This window comes from Periplaneta americana, chromosome 8 (genome assembly GCF_040183065.1).
Source record: "Periplaneta americana isolate PAMFEO1 chromosome 8, P.americana_PAMFEO1_priV1, whole genome shotgun sequence".
NCBI lineage: Eukaryota > Metazoa > Arthropoda > Insecta > Blattodea > Blattidae > Periplaneta > Periplaneta americana.
Genome location: NC_091124.1, coordinates 153,642,847 through 153,663,206, shown reverse-complemented (window position 1 = coordinate 153,663,206; position 20,360 = coordinate 153,642,847). Strand labels below are relative to the sequence as shown.

At 35.4% G+C, this 20,360-nt stretch overlaps 1 protein-coding gene across 1 annotated transcript in view; it reads right to left on the bottom strand.

The window, feature by feature from the left end:
* The window catches only part of Tsf1 (Transferrin 1), a 101,006-nt gene that overhangs the window by 27,674 nt on the left and 52,972 nt on the right, over nucleotides 1-20,360 (bottom strand). The window contains exons 6-9 of the mRNA XM_069833826.1: nucleotides 19,687-19,844; nucleotides 15,421-15,730; nucleotides 10,221-10,464; nucleotides 2,346-2,500 (exon numbers count right to left, since the gene is read on the bottom strand). Of these exons, the coding sequence (XP_069689927.1) occupies nucleotides 2,346-2,500; nucleotides 10,221-10,464; nucleotides 15,421-15,730; nucleotides 19,687-19,844 (867 nt within the window). The remainder of the gene's footprint in view (nucleotides 1-2,345; nucleotides 2,501-10,220; nucleotides 10,465-15,420; nucleotides 15,731-19,686; nucleotides 19,845-20,360) is intronic.

The window sequence follows — 20,360 nt, the reverse complement described above, 5'->3', positions numbered from 1 at the left end:
GAAATTTAACGAGACAGATTCAGTTCAAAATAAGAAGCGTCCAGTGAATAAACGGGCCTTAACTGAGGAAACATTAGATGAAATATATTTTCGATTAGAACGAAGACCTCACAAATCTTTGCGCAGATTAGCCCAGGAAGTAGGAGTCTCAAAAACCTCAGTTCAACACGCCACTAAATTGTTGAAGTTAAAACCGTACAAAAATCCGTGTAGTGCATCACACAAGTAAAATCAACTACAGAAAGTGTCCAGAAATGCACTGTAGCGATGTGAAACATGCTTGAATGCCGAAGGTCACTATTTCCAGCAATTACTTTTATTTTTTGTATTATGAGTTTTATTTTGCAGCAAATTACTGTCACCGATTGACGGGAGACGGGAGACTCGTATAGCATTTGGAGGCCGCGCGGCCACCAGTACTGAATGGACATCTTGGCTCGAACGCTCTGCATTTGCAAAGAGAAATATACCCCATAGTAAATAATAAACATCAAATGTCAGCTGTCAAATGTTAAATCAGTAATTATAAATGTTAAGGAGTACATCGATTTGTGTATCTCAGACCTTTAGTTTGATCATTGTATTTAATGACATCTCAACGGATATTAAGATATAATCATGAATTATACCAACTTTACAAATCACGTGATATTGTAAGAGTTAAAGTGTCAAGACTGAGGTGGGCTATACATGTGAAAAGAATGGGAGAAACTGAACTACCCAGAAGGATTTGAAATGCAAGCCAGAGGGAAGAAGTGTAGGACGACCAAGGCTAAAATTGTTGAATGAAGTAGTGGAAGATCTGAGTATGATTGGAGTTAAAAAATAGTAGATGGTTGCCAGGGATAGGGAGTCCTGGAAGAAGATCTTGAGTGAAGCCGAGGCTCGAACAGGGCTGTACTGCTGATAATAATGATGATGAAATATATCTCATTTACAAGACATGAAATCGCATGGTGAGCATGGAGGTAGAGTTCCTTGCTTTCATGACCACGGCATTAGAACGAGTTGTGTGGTCGGCACCAAGCTCCGTCGCCTTATACTCTCGGGGAAGACCCGACACTCAATTTGACAGGCGGCTGATTAACCCCGCCGCCTTTCTGGGCATTTAGACAACGAGAAAGATTCCGTCACCACCTGGAATTGTACTTGGTAACTTCCAATCTGCAGTCAGTTGCTCTACCATCCAAGCTAATCGATCGCTAGACATATTATTAACAGTGAAAGCATAATTTATTCTTACAGAAATAATACTGACAATTTGAATTATTTGTCTAATGGTCGTAAGAAGCAGTCATTTTAGCAATGAACCATAATCAGCTTTTCACACGCTTGAATTTTTTTATGCTTTTACCACAGTCTAGTATATACAGTCACGAAGCTTGAGTTGTTGAGAGTACTGTGCCGGTACTATTTCGGATTGTCTGTGATGAGGCGATAGTAGCGATCCTAGTGGTTAGCAACTATCTATGGATGCATATTCCCTATGCATTGAGCTTAGTGACTGTACATACTAGACTGTGATTTTACTTTAAAATGAAAAATGTTAATTTAATCCTATGATACTATAACAACGGTTCAAGTACACATCAGATTAAACGTGTGGGTAGAGAGATTTAAATTAACTCCAAGTATAAAGTTAACACAGATGGAAACAATTGACAAATGTGCTTAACTAATTAAACTAGAAAGGAAAGAAGCGACAGGAAGGTGAAAGGAAACTGGAGAGGGAAGAGGAGAGAAGGGAGATAGAAGAGAGGCTAAAAGGAAAGATAATAGAGGAGAAAAGAGAAGTTCAATTCACTACAACCTCTCCTCTCTTCTTCCTTCATATAAGAGAAGGTTAAACTAGGTTAGGTTTGTTAGGCAAATCCATTTTCTAGGTAAAAGAGAAAAGCAAAAGCAGGCCTAATCGTTCTAATAGTGCTGTTACTGCAATATAAGAATATAAATACTGACCTATTATTTACTCAACACTGAAATTTACCTCTGATTGAGGTTCTGGCTGATACGTCTATTATCATGCAGTACATCTCACTTAACGATAAGTGTCAGAGGAAGAATAATTTTGTTTGTATGCATCTAAAGTCTGATTACTGTAATATATTACTGTGTAGTAAGCGATGTATGCAATAGAGGGGAAAAGGAACTGGCCATCCTATCTCATTATCTCCTGGCTTAGTTGCCTCACGAGTGATACCTTACTGGTGACACTTGTAAGGTTCCAACCAGCCTTCTGACTGTTGACTAAATATGCATACGCTTAAATTAATGTGAAAAACAAGACATATTATGAAAAAGCTATAGGAATTAACGGAGAATAAGAAATGGGGAGCCGTACTCACCGGCAGTGCGTCCATAACCGGTGTGACAAGACTTTGCACCCCGGAGATCAGCTATGGACTGGTACGATGAGGATTTCTTCACCACGGCCACCGCATAATACATACTGCCGTGCTCGCCGTACTGCTCTGCGATTATCGGCTTCAGGTTGTACTCCCTGCGAAAGGACGAAAATGAATATTATGTCATATTTCTCACTGCATGCAAATCGTGTTCAAAAGGAGTTTGGTTTGTTAATGATAATGATGATGGTGACGATGATGATGATGATGATACGAAGGCGGAAAAACAAGAAATTTGGTGTTGCGTGAAAGAAATTATATGAGCTCTAAGCTGGTAGGACACTTGTCTCAATTCGTGTGTCGCCTTTCCACTCTAGGAACCTAGACAAATTTTGAAGAGGATAAGCCGGAAGACAGACGTAACCTATTACCTCGTAGAATTCTACCAGGAGCGAGGTTCTGCAGTGGCAGGACAGAGTCATCTAGGACGTTTCCTAAAAAGAGGTAGGTATGTAGAAAGAAAAATTGGTAAAAAGATATTTGCTTTCTTCCATAAAACTCAGTAACTTATATAAAAATTCTACTGGAACTATCTTGTACTTGTTTTAAATATATAATCTAACTTGATAACTTTCATCCCTCGTAAGAATAGGCATTACTATGGTGGCGATGAATTCGCTAGTGTTTCAGAGTGAATACAAATCCTACCTAAAACATTAATTTAGGAGATTTTTAAGAGTTGTAAAAATAAAAAATACCCCTCGTAGAGTAAAATAAATTACTGAATTACTCTTGTAATAAAACAGATTCTACATTTAGTGCATAGGTAGCCTATACAATGAAGATTTTTTTACATTACATCTTCCTTATTTTCTCTTGTGTTTGTATACTTAAAGAAATCGATTCTGGACAAATTTATATAAAGAGACTATGAATATTCCTCCATTTCAGAACAGTCTTTATTCGCTTTTGTTATGGATGCTTGTTTAAGGTATTCCGTGAATTGTTTCTTGAAAGAATTAATGTCTAGAATTTAAATTTTCGAAAATACATTTTCTCATATATTAGAGCTATGCTTTGAAATTTTTCGGAATAATAAATCATTCCATTACAAACAAAATAATAAATTATAGAAGTATATGTAATTCAATGAATAAAATAATTAATGTCATTAAATGTCGAAACTGAAAGAAATGAGTACCACTAACGTGAGACGTACTTCCTTGCCAGAAATAGACGTAGTTCACCCAGATAGCGACTTTTCACCCAATAGGCTCAAAATTCGATTCCGGACGAGTTACGTGAATTTTACTGTAAAAAACAAGATCGTAGGACGGGATTTCTCTAAGATTTGATCTTCCTTGCCAGTCTCATTCTAAAATTTTCCATCGTCACCGCATTCTAGTCTGATTACGTCTGAAAAGATTCTAGTTAAAATGGCATAATTATTAAAGAAATTTCGACTCCTGACTAGTGTCATCCTAATAATTCGCACGTCAACGTTAACTGCAACCCTCTTTGATTGCTCTCGTCATTTTAGGTTTTCATTATATAAATTATTAAGATATTGTAAGGGCGTTTATTTTGAAAATGTTCAAGAAAATATATTGTAACAGCCTACCAAATTTTAGCATTCTGTTAGTCTATATGCACAATGACTTAAAAAAAACTATTGCATGATTTTATCCCTCAGGTATTTACTCGTCAGTGGATGTGAGAACTATGTACATAATAACTAATTATTGTCTTACACAAGATAGTGAGAAATGAAACAATATAATGTTTGCACATGTGTTCGCATCAGAGACATTAATATCTGTGAAATTGTTCCTCCTATCAAAACACCTCTTTTTAACGAGAACTGCATGAATTGCTCCGAAAAATGAAAATAAAGTCAACTATCACAGAGAGAAAGCAAAAAATGCCGTAGTACTGGCAGAACATCTTGTGTTTCATTGTACTGTGCAATGTACATGCATTGTTTCTTATTCATTTGTCGATTAAAAAAAAGTTCTTGAAGGCTCGGTCACTGGCTGAGGGTAAACTGAGCTTTGGGGTGGATAATAATTGTATGTTCTTGTGATAGATGCTGAAACAGGTACGACAGTTGAGAATTTGTAACTCTGGAAACGAAAATATGTAAGAAAGATTCTACTAAAATAGTAATTATTTTAATTTTTGTCGGTAATTTAACAGTGCTGTATCAAATACTAGGTTATTTAGCGTAGATGAAATTAGTGATAGCGAGCAAATGTCGAGATATCACCATGTGATCACCTGATATTCGAATAATCCTAGAGGGACATTAATGAATAGAATGTCTTAATATCTAGTATATGCATATGACATTAACCTCAAATTCCAAAGAAGACAAGATTTAGAGGAGAGCTTAATAATATTGTAATCACATGCAGAAGAAATGGGATTGAAAGTAAATAATAGTAAAACACAGTATATGCATTCATCTTGGAGAGGTTCAAGAAATATGAATGAAGTACAACTTAATGGGAAGAGGTACGGAAAGTGTCAACAATTTAAATATTTGGGATCAGTGATCATAGGGGATAATAATATAGGGACAGAAATAAGATCTCGAATAGTAGCTGGTAATAGAAGTTATCTATCTCTCTCTCGAAAGTCTTCAAATCACATACGATCAGTCGGAACTCAAAACTGGTTATATATAACAGAATAATGAAACCAGTGGTGACCTATGGTGCGGAGATCTGGACGATGACAGTTAGAGAGGAGGAGAATTTAAGGAGATGAGAAAGAAAAGTCTTGAGGAGAATCTTTGTTCCAGTGAAAGAAGGAGAAATGTGGAGGATAAGAAGGAATACAGAGCTTCAGGAGCTATACAATGAGCCAGATATTGTAACTGAAATAAAAACTAGTAGACTGAGATGCCTGGGACATGAGATAAGAATGCCAGACGAGAGAATGGTTAAGAAAGTTTTTAAAGGAAAACCAGGAGGCCGACGACTTAGGGGAAAACCTAAGAAAAGGTGGTTGGAGGATACAGAGCAGGGATATCAAAGTGCCTGCACTGCGTGCGCTCAAGAACCTGCACAACATTTTCTTAGGAACGAGGATTGTACCGGTACGTTATCTTGCAATAAAGTGAATATTGTTGGATTTGTATTGCTTGTAGTATGAGCACGCAGTGCAGGCGTTTTGACATCTCTGATAGATGAAGAGTTGAAGAATATGAGAATTAAAAGATGGAGGAATAGAGCAGAGACTAGAAAAGAATGGGCTAGAATTGTTCGGGATCAAAGTGCCGAGGAGTAAATATCACCTGACAGTCGTATTACAGTTGAAAAAACGCCGAACCAGGTAACTAGCCGAAGTGGTAATCGAACCCCCATCCGAACGCAGCTCCGGATCACTAGGCAAATCCGTCTAATGCCTGAGCTAAGCCGGTGGTAGTTATTTTAATCAATTTTTAATCTGTATAATTAAAAAGTGTGGGTCATTAGTTGACACCCATTTGTTCTGTGTTTCTTATTCTGTAGGGATCCTACAGAATTGATCCCCTACAAATATGCTGAATGGATCAATGTTTGACTGACTATTACACTTTTACTACGTCATACTACTTTTGACCAATAAAACGATACGAAAGGACGTCTTTCAACCAATCATGGCCGCTTATCGCACAATTTTATCGCTACCATAGCATTTGTTTAATTTTATCGCTTCCCTAGCATTTGTTTGTTTTTATCACTACCCCAGCATTTGTTTCTTTGTTTGCCAACAATTCAAACTGAAAATTCTTTATGGTATTATAAAACATGCTTTGCGATCGTAATTTGTTTCCCGCATAGATAGTCGACTGAAAATGGCGGCTCCGTTCAAACTTTTCGGTGAAGGTAACATCAGTGAAATAGAATTTTAATAAGTAAATTAATATCTATTTTATTCTATTAGATACTTTATTTCTTCTAAACTTTATATACTTCCTTCTGTTTTTATCATCTCCCTACCATTTGTTTCTTTGTTTGCCAACATTTCAAACTGCAAATTCTTTACGGTACTATAAAACATACTTTGCGATCGTCATTTGTTTACAGCATAGACATTCAACTGAAAATGGCGGCTTCGTTCAAACGTTTTGGTGAAGCTAATATTAGTGAAATAGAATTTCAGTAAGTCAATTAATATTTTTATGTATTAGAGTATGTACTTTATTTTTCTAATTTCTTCTAATCGTGTAATAGTCAATTAAATCCCACTCCAGTTTTGATTTTCTCTAGATAAATCTAAACCTCTAGTGAGATTACTGTTCATAAAATCATTAAGGGTGGTGGTAAATTATGGAGTAATGGTGAAATTCTTGTAAAGAAAATGCAAATAGTTTGCAAAAGCGCTGTCCTATCTTTCACTATATTTCATAGCAAAATTTAATTTGCCTCGCTGAGTCATTCAGTCAGACCTCTGACGTAGAAAACAGACGCTATGACCGTTCGACAAACGTGCGTCACAATGTTTATGACGTAATGTCTTCAATGTGTCAAAATTCCCATTGAAGCTTCAATGGAGAATTGTTAAAACTTGTAATGAGGCTCGAGGAAACACAATACAACATAACAGCGACACCTGAACCAGGTCGAGCCCATTGTTCCAACACAGCTGATATGAACAGGAACTCCCTGAGTTTCTCCTTCCTCACTACAGAAGCCATTCTCATTCCATTTCGGGAATGGTTGTTGTAAAGTTACACCCTTGCCTTCAATAGTTGCAAGTCAATCTATTCAACATAACATAAACAGGTTTTTCATCTTCTAAAAGAAAATAATTCAATTGGCTTTCTTCCTAGCTCTTATAACTGTCAACTGTTGTAATCTTGTAATCTTAACATAAATTTTATGTCAGTTACTAAAGATATGTAATTGTTTTCTGTATTAATGCAATGCCTTCCACTCAGATAATAATTAAATACATATATTTGTGTAGTTTTGGGACATTAATAATATAATTTTATGCTCGACCATGCCGAAATGTAGTAATTATACACCTGATAGCAGTCCTTTAATGCATGTCATTAAAGTACACCTACTCATTAAAGTACAGGTGTTTTCAGCCAATGACAACTCAGCTTACAGGTGTTCAGCCAATGACAAGTCGGCTTTGTACCGTTATAAAACCGCAAGTATCGATTATTCTCGGATATGCAATCGAAAGAGAATTAGCGAAAAGTCACGGAGGCTGAAAATCCAATACTGTAGTAGAAGGTTATGTTCTGTTGCTATAATAATTAGCGTAAATTGTAAATACTATTCAAATAAATTCAATTTGTCATCTCGTTTTTCAATGTCGAATTCAATAATCAAGGTTATACCAAGTTTAACGGGATTACATCAAGGTCAATGACATTATTGTTCCTCGGAAAAAATCAATACTTTCGCGTCTGCGCACATCTCACAATTCACGACCTAGAACAAGGTCACTTCCGATCTTGTCAGATACAAACAAAATGTATACATCTGAATAATTTCAAGTTAGAAATATGGTCGAGCATAAAAAGTCTTATGAAACTGGCCTATAATGGTAATTAAGAAGCTCGTATGAAAATTATGAAACTCGCTTGCGCTCGTTTCATAAACATCCATATTCGCTTCTTAATTACTATCATTATAGGCTCGTTGCATAATGTACTATTATGATTGCAACGGGCTCAAATGTCATTACAATGATTTGTAGAAAAGCATAATTAAGGAGAATGTTCATAACAATATTTTATTATTTGTAATCAATATATTTTAACTGCTTAATTTTAAATTCAGTTTTCTGTAAGAAGGTGATGTTTAAGTTAATGTGAATGCTGATTGTAACAATCTTGTAATTATTAAACTTACTTTTAGAACGCCACTCATATGTATTCCTTTCAGTTTGCGTTTTAATCTGCTGGATGAAATTTTAGCCATTTTTCGAGAAAAAACACCCAATTTCGAATTTTGCAGAAAAAATAAACATTTTCCTTTCATTTACATGTTAGCAAATTTTGTCAACGTAATCGTCGTCAAAATGCATACTTCAGTTACACTTCACAATAATAAACAGGTTCTCGTGACTGAAAATAGACATTTTTAGTCATTTTTCCACACTATTATTTTTTCTGCATATACCCACATTCAAATACTATATTGTGCTGTAATACACAGCACTTTCAAATATGACTCGCATTGACATTCAAGAACAATAATTAATAAAGATCTCTGGTCATAGCTATGCATCTTCCCTGAAATCCTATTTACAAATAAATAAAGAGCACCATTCGGTAATCCTGAATAAGTTGAGGAATACACCATGTACATCAACGAGTTCTACTTATTTTACGCACACGTCCAATATAACATCAACTGAACCACCAACTACTAAAACATTCAAATTTGAAAATTGTACTTTCAATAATTGTTCCTTTTAAAATTATTCATGTTTATTTTTTATTTCATCATCCTTAATTAAAACTTTTCTTATTTCATCATTCCTAATTATAACTTTTCAAACACTTGTATATTATATTTAGGTTATGTTATAGCTTCTGCTGTGTGATATTATGGATAGTCACGTATCAGAGATTGTTTAATGCTAAGATTTATTGAAAATCATCTGTCAAGTGAGGTTGATTACTGGGATCGGATAATTGAAGTGGAATGCAACTGTTTTAATAAAAATGAAACGGAATCAACAAAGCCTTCTTGACTAGTAACCTCCATAGAGTTCAATGAAGATTTTATAGTTGGCACAACTGATAACAAGAAAACAGCTAATCATAACACACTATTGCCATCTAGCGGAATACAATGGTACAATAATAAATTTGAAGACAGTTCAGTATTTTCGTAAGTCAATATTTTATTGTATTAGAGTACTTCGTTACTTCTAATCTTTATCTACTTTCTTCTAATCGTGTAATAGTCAATTACATCCCACTCGAGTTTTGATTTTTTCTAGATAAATCAAAACCTCTAGTGAGATTACTGTTGATAATAATGAATCTTGGAGAAAATAATACTAATAACAAGAGGATGCTATATAGCAAAAATTAAATTTATAGTTGTAAAAATGTATAATATACACATTTTACCCATTTTATCCCTTCCCTGCTTTTTAGCCTCCACCCCCCCAGAGGGCAGCAGCCCCCCCCCCGTTCTTTTTTTAGTACGTAATTTTACGACGCTTTATCAACATCTTCGGTTATTTAGCGTCTGAATGAGATGAAGGTGATAATGCCGGTGAAATGAATCCGAAAGTTACCCAGCATTTGCTCATATTGGGTAACTTGCCCCGACCGGGAATCGAACCCGGGTCACCTGGTTTCGCGGCCAGACGCGCTGACCGTTACTCCACAGATGTGGACATCACTGTTCTATTCTACATCATAGACCAGGGAGGCCGCACTGAAGTAATGTGAAGAAAAGGGGATCTCGTCATAAAAAAAAAATTGAGAAACATTGATCTACGTTGTAAATCTTATAAGCCTACGGGATACACTTGTAAGCAAGGCATTCGCGGTAGTTAGAAGTGTAAGAGTGAAAACGGTTGGCTTGAGAAATTAACTAATGCATAATACAGTGTATAGGCCTACATTTTATTTTCCCATGCTTTCAATATCGTCTTTGGAAAGGTAAACATTTTCAGTACTTTCACAATTTCAAATTATATAAAAAAAAAAAAAATCCGTTCTGCGGTTTATTTCACATGTTCTTAATCCATAACCGACGCTCATTGGGGACCGCGTGTGGGCACCTGCGCTGTGCACTGCCGCTTCAACCCTACTTCCTCGAGTATGAAAAGATACAATGTATGCACTGTAGAACTACAACTGAAATTAATATCCGAAAAGCAGCAGCATTTTGTGCTGTACGTTACCTCATGGCTGTGAAGACGTCGCCGCCGTCGAGCGTAATCACGTCAGCGCCGTTGTCACGCACGGTGGCCATACAGTCCTGATTGGTGCTTTCCTGCACGCAGTCGAAGGCAGGGCGAATGTCCCTGGAGAAGGCGGCGCGACGCAGCACGTGGCACTTCTCCAGCTCCGTGTCCGACGTCACACAGAAGCGCACAGGACGGTGTGGATCGCCAGTGTCCCGCTCAATCACGTCCGTGTAGTTTGCTGTAACACCCGTTATCCAACGTTATTCAATGTTACAGGCTAAAAAACATATACAGTTATTTATCCGTTATCTCCCATTTCCATTAAACTAAACTAAGTACAGAAAGGATTGCGATCTGCAGAAATAATTTTATTTTTATTTTTCACACACATTCACATTTTCATCAACCTACTGTCGAGAAAATGACGTTCAGCCTTCCTACTTCCTTGCAACTATTGTTCATATATTATTCGAATAATTTCTTCAGATTCAGTACCTACAAGTGGATTAATATCGAAATAATGCACATATCTGTATTTTTGTTCCAAATATTTTAGAACCTGCTCGCTGTAGTTCCCTTCAAAATTAGGGACAATATTTTCCTGCATGCTACACAGCAGCGTTTCTCAAACTATGGTCCGCGGACCACCTGTGGTCCCAGAGGTCTGCCCTTGTGGTCCTTCAAAAAGGACAGAAGAAAAAATAAAATTCAAAAGAATTGCGTATCACACTATAGCTCAAAATCTCAGAGTTTGGAAATTACACATGGCAATCGGCTTTCACTTTTTCTTTAAGTACTGACATTTTATGAAATTTATTACCCTACCTGTCTACTGACTTCCCACTCTACTCTCAGCAACAAAAGAGGGATTTAAAGCACTATGAACATGGCATTTCTCGTCATCTTTTCCCTGCACATCAGCTGATGACATGTGGCTAAGTACATTGGCATATCTTCCAGATGTATTCTCAAAACTAAACGAACTGTTTGACTGTTCTCAATGCGCATGAGAAAATAGTGTTCGAGAGGAAACTTGGTTTGTGGGTCAGTTCCGTAAAATAGAGGATTTTTTCATTATTTCCATCCCTAGAGTCTTTTTTTGGTTGAAAATGATTTCGTTATTGGTAAAGAATTATGCAATGACATATGTTCGTACCTCGAAACTCTGAGGTCACAATTTTAAACTTATTTTTCACGTAAATATGACGAATTTTCATGGGTTGGTGATCTCTTTCATTGCGAATTGAAAATAACAAACTTTCATTGAGTGAAAGAGAACAATTAATTGAACTCTCGAATGACACCGGACTTAAAATGAAATTCCAAGCGGAATGTATGGTTAATTTCTGGACCTCATTACAAGTGAAAAGGGAATATAGTGAACTGTACAATGATGCTTTATAGATTATAATATTCAGTTTGCCTTTACGTATCTGTATGAGGAAGGGTTTTCATAACTAACTCCAATAAAAACAAAGTACCGAAATCGACTCGATGTATGTGACGATCTCCGACTTAAGCTTACGAGCATACATCCAAATATAGAACAACTGTGCAAGAATCGGCAGGCTTATCCATCTCATTAATGTGAGTAACAACATTTATTTATTTTGTTTAGTTAATGAGTTCAAGATTATCCAAACTCTAATAGCCATGATTTATTAAAAAACAAAAATGATTTTTTTCGCATTAACATTAACTTAATTAGTTAATACTAATATAAAATTAAATTAAATTAATTTTAATTAATTAATTCTGTTTTAAAATATAAATATACTGGTATTAAAATATGCTACAAAAATGATAAATTTGCTTTCGAAAGAAACAAGAGTAACGGAACTGCGGAACTGTTCTGACTTAAAAAAGTTTGAGAAACGCTGCTATACAGGGTTGTTTCCGATCTCTCATAACGAATATGAATGACATCATGTGCGTCAGGAGTCACACGACAGCTGAACTGTGACGCGAAGTGACAGACCAGTAGGCCTAGTGACTGATCTCATAGAGTGCACGGCTACTCTCAGCAGAAATTCCCTAGAAAATCGAGCCTTTTTGGGAGTGGTACATAACAACCCTTTCCGATGCCAAGTACAGTTAAGCGAAAATAGAAGAAGCCTGCAATAATCTATGTTTCGTTATTTCCAAGAAAGGCATCTTCTGTGTACTTAATAAGATTGGTAAAGCTCGAATGGAATTAATTTGTATCATCTCGTGGGGTGCGGCGACTTGTGACAGGAGGTAGATTTGCTTGCTTTTTCCACTCTGGAATTAATTCCATCCGAGCTTTGCCAGCCTTATTAGGTACACACAAGATGCCTTTCTTGGGAATAACGAAACCACGTTTTTTGCAGGCTCCTATGATTTTCACGTAACTGTACTTGGTATCGAAAAGGGTTGTTATGTACCCCTCCCTAAAAGGCTCGATTTTCTTGGGCATTGCTACTGTGATACACCGTGCACTCTGATTATGAAACCACTCACTACTAGTCTGTCACCTCTCGCCGCAATTCAGCTGTCGGTGTGATTCCTGACGCACATGATGTCATTCAAATTCATTATCAGAGATCGGAAACAACCATATATTACAGTTCTGTGTTACTCGTATTTGGTTAAATGTTATACATTTTATCTTTTGAAGTTCCCCAGAGAGAAAATCACTGGGAGTTACATTGGAGTATAGTGGATTCCTTTAGTAAAGAGCAACAAAAAAGTCAAATACCATTTTACTATATTTTGAATAGTTTTCCAGAAAAAAAAAGTGTATTTTAAAATACGTGAATTATGAAATTTTGCAACGTTGTAATCAGAAGGGAGTTCACATCACGTTGTGTTGCTTTCAACAACTCCTTCACTTGGCTTGTTCTGAATAGTTTAGTGGAAGGTCATTGCCATGTACATTGCTTTTATACTCGTAAGAAAAAAAAATACAAAAACATATCATTAATTTTTGCGTTTAAACTGCGTTAGAGAGCGGAGAATGAACACTGCTCATTGCACGGTAAACAAAATCTTGGGAAATTCACAAATTAATTTTAATTAAATATTCAGAAAACACAAATAGTAAGATACGTTTATTTCAAAATAAGTTAAAAGATTAAGAAATATTTCTACACTTCAATTTCAATTGAATATTATGGAGAACAAAGCAATAATTATGCTTATTTCACGTTATAAAAACAGAATTTTAAAATATTTTAAACTCTAAAGGAAAACGCTAAAATAAGTTATGATATGCTTATTTTACGTTAAACGAACAAAATTAAAAATATTATTTCTAAATTCTTCGATTTAATTTAAATTAAAAATTCGGTGAACATAAGTAATAAGAAAAGCTTATTTTTCGTTAAATATCTAATTAATGATTTCTCTGTTTTTCGTACTACAAGCATTTTCTTTAGTCAATTAGAAATAGTTCCGTCCAACTTTAATTTTTTAAGTAGTATCCTGTAGACTTACATGAAAGAAACCACATTTCCCGAGACGTCTTTAAAATCATTTGTGTGTGTTATGTTTACATTTCTCGTTGTCTCACCCATCCCTCGCTTATGCGAAGTTCCTCTCTCCAGAGAGTACCTTTATAGCGTTGTCAGAGCGCATTACGTTTTAAAAATTTCTTTTCCGAACGAAAAGTTACATTTGTTCGGATCAAATTTCTGCACATTTAAAGGATGAAACTAAAATTCTTTCAATCATTTACTATCACGATACACTGGTTTCTTAAACTAACTGAGCATATCGAAAATTAAATCAATTCTTTCCCAAAACACGCTATGAAATGTTTCACATAAAACAATTTTTATCTCGAAAAGGAAGCAAAAACGAGAAAAACTATATTAAACTGTTTTGTTTGAAATAACTCAAAGAATAATCCCCTGAATTTAATGACATTACTTACGGTTCACTTTTATATTCTTGCGGACTTTTTCTCTTAGGTTGTCATCCTATCTTCTACAAAACGTACGAGATATGTCATCTTTTTGTCACCATTTATTTTGTTTATAAAATAGTATGATTCGGAGTTAAAACTGACGTAGAACGTACAAGATAAAGGAATATTGGTATGAGTAAACATATTACCAAATAATGAACTTCACACCTGAATAAATTAAATGAACGAACGAACGAACGAACGAACGAATGAATTAAATAGAGAAGGAAGTGAGAGGAGAAACAATTAGAAGGTACATGATCGCACGTACTTTCAGAGGAATTTGAGACTGTGAGAAAAACTATGTGAGCTCCAAGCCGGTTACTTGTCTCACTCCATTTTTCACCATTCCATTGAAGGAACTTAGAGAATTTTGAAGGGAAGAAGCCGGAAAAGGACGTAACCTAATAGGTGCGATTCTCGCTTGTTTCCGTTGTTTGATTCAGAGAGGATAGAAGTCTTTCTATTCTCTCAGGTATGATTTATACTTCTTTCCATCGTCTGTATCTTGGAGCGGCGTATTGCCGTATTGGTATTGCTGTTTTGAAATGGAAAACACTGGAACAAAATGAAATCGTGGGACTAATTTCTTTTCGTTCGAGAGAAGCCTTTTGCTGGAAATAATTTCGCAGTATAAACCAATCATTGAGAATAAACAAACAAACGGATCTAAGTTGAAAGCGAAAAATGAGGCTTGGCAGAAAATAGTTTATATCTTTGTAAAAACTTCTGTTCTGACAAATAATCGAAATCATCCGCTCTCTTTATGTAGGCCTATTCATGGATATCATTTTCTATACAATCAAGATACAGAAGTTCAACATCTAATGCACCAGCCATATTGAATACTTCTATGCTAATAGAGAGTTAAATGATTTAACTGCATCAAATTGAGCAGTTAAATTAACATGGGTTTTAACAGCCTGTTAGTACTAAGAGTAGTTGAGGAAATGCTTCAACTGTTAAGTTTACAGTTAAAATGAAATAACACACTATTATAATTTAACAAAGGTTGAAGAAGCCGAGCCTGAGACAAATTGTACTTTCATTCTCTGATAGTCTCGTCTTGAAGCTACAGAACGAGGCACTGCGCGACGTCAAAACTTCGATGTGTGACTCATAAATTAATACCACTGTTCATTTTTCTGGATATTTCCAAAATTAATTTTATTTGCTTTAGAACTGATTTATTTATAACCTAAGTTTTTATAAATGTACTGGTAAATATACAATCAAAATGTGTTATTTTGCGCGCGTCAGACTCACCCTTGTCGAGGTACTGCTGGGGCGAGAAGGGGCCCCCGTTGTCAACGGCCACGGTCTTGTTGTTGAGGTCCAGCACTTTGCTGAGCCAGGCGGCGTGCTCAGTCTCACCGATGTTGTCGGCCAGCGAGATCTGAGAGCGCAGCTCACTCATGTCTTCCACGTCTGTGTTCGTGATGTATCCCTGCCAGGGACGCGCCGCCCAGATGCAGGGCCGGCCGGTGATGGGCTTCTTCGTGCCGTCGGGGCACAGGAAAGCGTAGTTGTCGGGGTCCTCCCCTGTCGGCACCGCTTCGCCTGCCCCGATAGGTAGCTGCAAACAACAGTAATCGACATAACGGCACTGGTGCTACAAAACCTCGTAACTCCAGAAAACAATATTTTTCTGTAAGAACAAAAATAAGCCTATTAATGTGTAGCGCTAGCAGGTTCTTTCACAAAATATAAATACCAAAACCTCGCATTGACCATTAACTAGATTTTGCGTTAACAAAATAAAGCATCAAAAACTCGTAAAGGCCTATATAAGCCGTTCAGAGCAAAAGTGGTGTAAGTCAATATTGGATAATGAGGTTTAAAGTAAAAATTATGTAAAATACAGTGCAAAGTAGCAATTAATATGTCGTTCTTGCTATCCACTGATTACTACTAGTTTAAATAAAGTGAATATTAATTTCTGCCGAACATTGAAATCTTTCAAATCCAAGTTAGAAAATTATCTTAAGACGAATTGCCAAACTAACTTACTATTATGACAAGTGTTGTATTGCATGTTTCCACGTATTCACATTTTTTTATGTTCTAGTGATATTTAAGTTATTTTATATTTTTGTTTTCATATTTTCCGATAATGGTATATCTATAATGTGATAAGTTGAGCTATATATAATCATAATTTTCCTTACCGTGTATACCTAAAAAGACTGTATTAATTGTATGCTTTGTACTGCACTATTTTATTAATACTATTATTATTATTATTATTATTATTATTATTACTACTATTCTTATTTTTTATCATTATTATTATTATTATTATTATTATTATTATTATTATTATTATTAATTGTCTTATTTTTTATACTTTGTATGTCTCATTTATTTTGACTTTCTCTTCACGTTCTATTATGCTTTTTACTTTCTTTCTGTATGTTATATATTATGTCTGATTTCTACTTACTTGTTGTTTACATTTTATTATTATTATCTTATTCAGTTATGTGTATAAAATTGTAGTGTACTTTGTAAATTTGTAGTGTTTTTTGTAACGCAATTTTACTTCTGGTTGAGTGTTCGAGAAGGCCGTATGGCCTTAACTCTGCCAGGTTAAATAAATCATTATTATTATTATTATTATTATTATTATTATTATTATTATTATTATTATTATTATTAATTGCTACTTTGCGCTGTATTTTATAGAATGTTTACTTCAACCCTCATTACCCATTCTTGAATTACACCACTTCTGCTCTGAATGGCTCATATCAAACATTAACTACACGAAGCTTTGTATTAACATTATCATTCAAATGTGGTTTTGTTTTATGTAATTATTGGCGGAAAAATGTATTGTTCATTCTTCTATAAGCGTTCATAAACCATTGAGAAACGATATTTTGCAACCATTAAGCCTGAAACTTCGATTTCAGCGATCATTAGATTTACAAGGTTTTGGAATAACGACGGTGATAAGTTCCGAGGCTTGCTTGCACAGTAATTGCTGCATTATTTCAATTCCGTTAAACTATAAAGCTATTCAAAGTTGATACGTGATGGCGATGACGATAGTGATGGTGGTAATGGTAATGGTTATCATGGGCACCTGTAGGTATGCTAGGAGGGGCAACCGCACCTACTGAGAAGTCAAACTTTTTTCCTTTTTATTATATTACCTATGTAGTTTTCTTTCAACATATTGTGTCCACGACTATGTACTGTACCTATGTTTTACATGTGTGTTGGTTACATTACGTATATCGGGGATCAGATGATCAGCACAGAATGTTAGTCTTAAAAATTAACTGCTTGGGCATAGAGGAGGTTTCTGAAAACCAAAAAGAGATCCAGGTTGTCATTCCTATAGAGAATTCTTCTAATTGAATAGTATGTTTCCAAATTTAATATTTTCTATAGTAAGTTGTAATTTTGCACATTCAATTTGCTATTTGTTTCTTTAGAAATCATTTCTAAATTCGAAAATTATTTTCGGAAACAGAAATTAAACCATTCGTGAGTGTATGTTTGATTTGGTATTATTTTAATTTCTCTCTTTCTATGATAACTGTATAGAATTATTTGAAATATCAAGTCCGTACACTTTAATGTGAGAAGTATAAGCTCAAGGATCAAATGAAGAAATCGTTACGGAAGTTTCAACTCTGACGTCACTTGCTTAACAACGGCAATGAGTTAAAGACTGTTCTAATGTCATTTGTTTAGAAATGGATCAGATTTTTGGATTGATACGGTGTTTGCTAGAAGAATAGACTTAATTCTTTTTTTCTTTGCATGAATTAGCCTATATTTCTTATTTCTCTCAACACAGACCCATGCTAAATACACTGCAACAAACCAATTCAGATTATACACGTTAATTTCATTGTAAATGCTTCCAAATATATATGATATAAATTATATTAAGTAAAGAAATAAAAGGAAAAATAATAATTAATGACACAACACACAAATTGCATTAAATTTATTTCACTCTGAATAATATTCACAGTCCTTATAAATAAGAACCAATTCCTTAAAAATCGAAATATAACAAAAACACTCAACGAAGGCAAAATCATTTCACGCGATTACAGGGATCCTATGAATCTCTTGTCACTGTTTTAATGAGCAATTCTCCTAATTAAACTTCAAACAGTAAGATTGTTGAAATTCTTAACTATAAAGATTTAATCTGTATTACATAAACACCATCCTGGCCACACTTTCCGGTGCAACCACTATGTTACGACTTATCTTATTTAGTAAATAATGAGAGCGACGGGTGATGTGTACATATTACAATCTATAAAACATTAACGATATTATTTTTCTTCTTCTTCTTCTTCTTCTTCTTCTTCTTCTTGTTAGTATTATTATTACTATTATTATTATTATTATTACTATTATTATTATTATTATTATTATTATTATTATTATTATTATTATTATTATGTTGGGGTTTCGTAGAGTATTTGTTGGAGGCCGGAGCGGAAAAAGACCTTTGGGGATGCCGAGACGTAGGTGGGAGGATAACATTAAAATGCATTAGAGGAAGGTGGGATATGATGGTAGAGACTGGATTAATCTTGTTCAGGATAGGGACCGATGGCGGGCTTATGTGAGGGCGGCAATGAACCTGCGGGTTCCTTGAAAGCCATTTGTAAATAAGTAAGTAAGTAAGGGATATGATGGTAGAGATTGGATTAATCTTGTTCAGGATAGGGACCGATGGCGGTCTTATGTGAGGGCGGCAATGAACCTCTGGGTTCCCTAGAAACCGTAAGTATTATTATTATTATTATTATTATTATTATTATTAGTCATAAAATGGATTATTGCAGAAGATAAGCAGGTAGGTTATACTGAGACGATTAAAGACAAGTGAAGTAATTAGAGATAGGTCTAGTGAAAACAGACGATTTCTATCAAACTAAAGGAAAGAACTACTGTGAATGAAGGAAGATGGGACTATCCAAAAGAGAAATGAATCGAAAAAATGGAGAAAAGTAGAAGAATACCAAGAAAAATGATAAACATTGGACGAAATGATCCGTTGAACAAAACTATGAAGATGGAGATTGGAAGGCAGCAAGCGGTTTTAAATTCATTATTATTATTATTATTATTATTATTATTATTATTATTATTATTATTATTATTATTATTATTATCACCGTGTTGTATTATAATCAGACAGCGGATTTTCGATCCCTACACAGCAACAAGGCGTCACGTCCCTTGGCGTACAGATGAAGCGTGACAATGAGTTCAATGACTTTCGTACATCGAACGTTCAGTTCGAGACCGAAAATCCGCTGTCTGATTATGACATTTTGAGGAAAAAAAATAAATATGTACGCTATAATTAGGTGTTCCGGGTGGAAGCAGAAGAAAAACATTCTGCTGGGCTGTAGAAAGACACTGATTGCATTTGAATAGTCTCAGAGATTCGACAAGTGCCTGCACTGTTTTTGTGACAATACTGGTTGCATGATTGTCAAACTTTCATATGCCATCCTTCTAAACTAGTGTAAAACTCAGTGTACTCACTCCGAAGTGCTTCTTGACGTAGTAGACCTTGGTCCAAGCTACTTCTCCGCCGTTCTCAGCGAGACATCTCAGGGCGCCGTCGTAGCCGGAGTACTTGTCAGGGTAGTCACACTGCTCGGGGTGCTCGCACAGAGCACACAGATTGGGATAGCGCTCCTCTGTAATGCAAGTTACAGAACAGCATTACTTTCCCATAGAGAGAACAACAGAGACGAGAAGTACCGATAATGAACAACTTCAGAAATGCTTGGATTTATTACATATAAAATAATGTCTTCACTTCGTCACGCAAATATTTTACAAAATACAAACCAAAAGAAAGGCAAAATGTTCGACGATCAAGAAGGAAGAGGCTCAGTTTTGAGTCTCAGCGTTTGCTGATGTGGAGACGGAACAGTCATAATGACGTAAGCCGTGATGTATTTTCTTTTTACTTGGTTATTTAAACACGTTGTATCAACTACGAGGTTATTGAGCATCAATGGAATTGTGATAGCGAGATGAGTCCGAGGATTCGTCATGGAATTACCCGACATTCTCTTTATAGTTGGGAAAAACTTCGGACGAAACCCAACCAGCTCAAGTGAGATTTGAACTCACTCTCAAGGACAATCTTAGAGCAAGGCCAAGCTTATGTTAACTTGAGCCACAAAGACTCACTTTCAAGGACAACC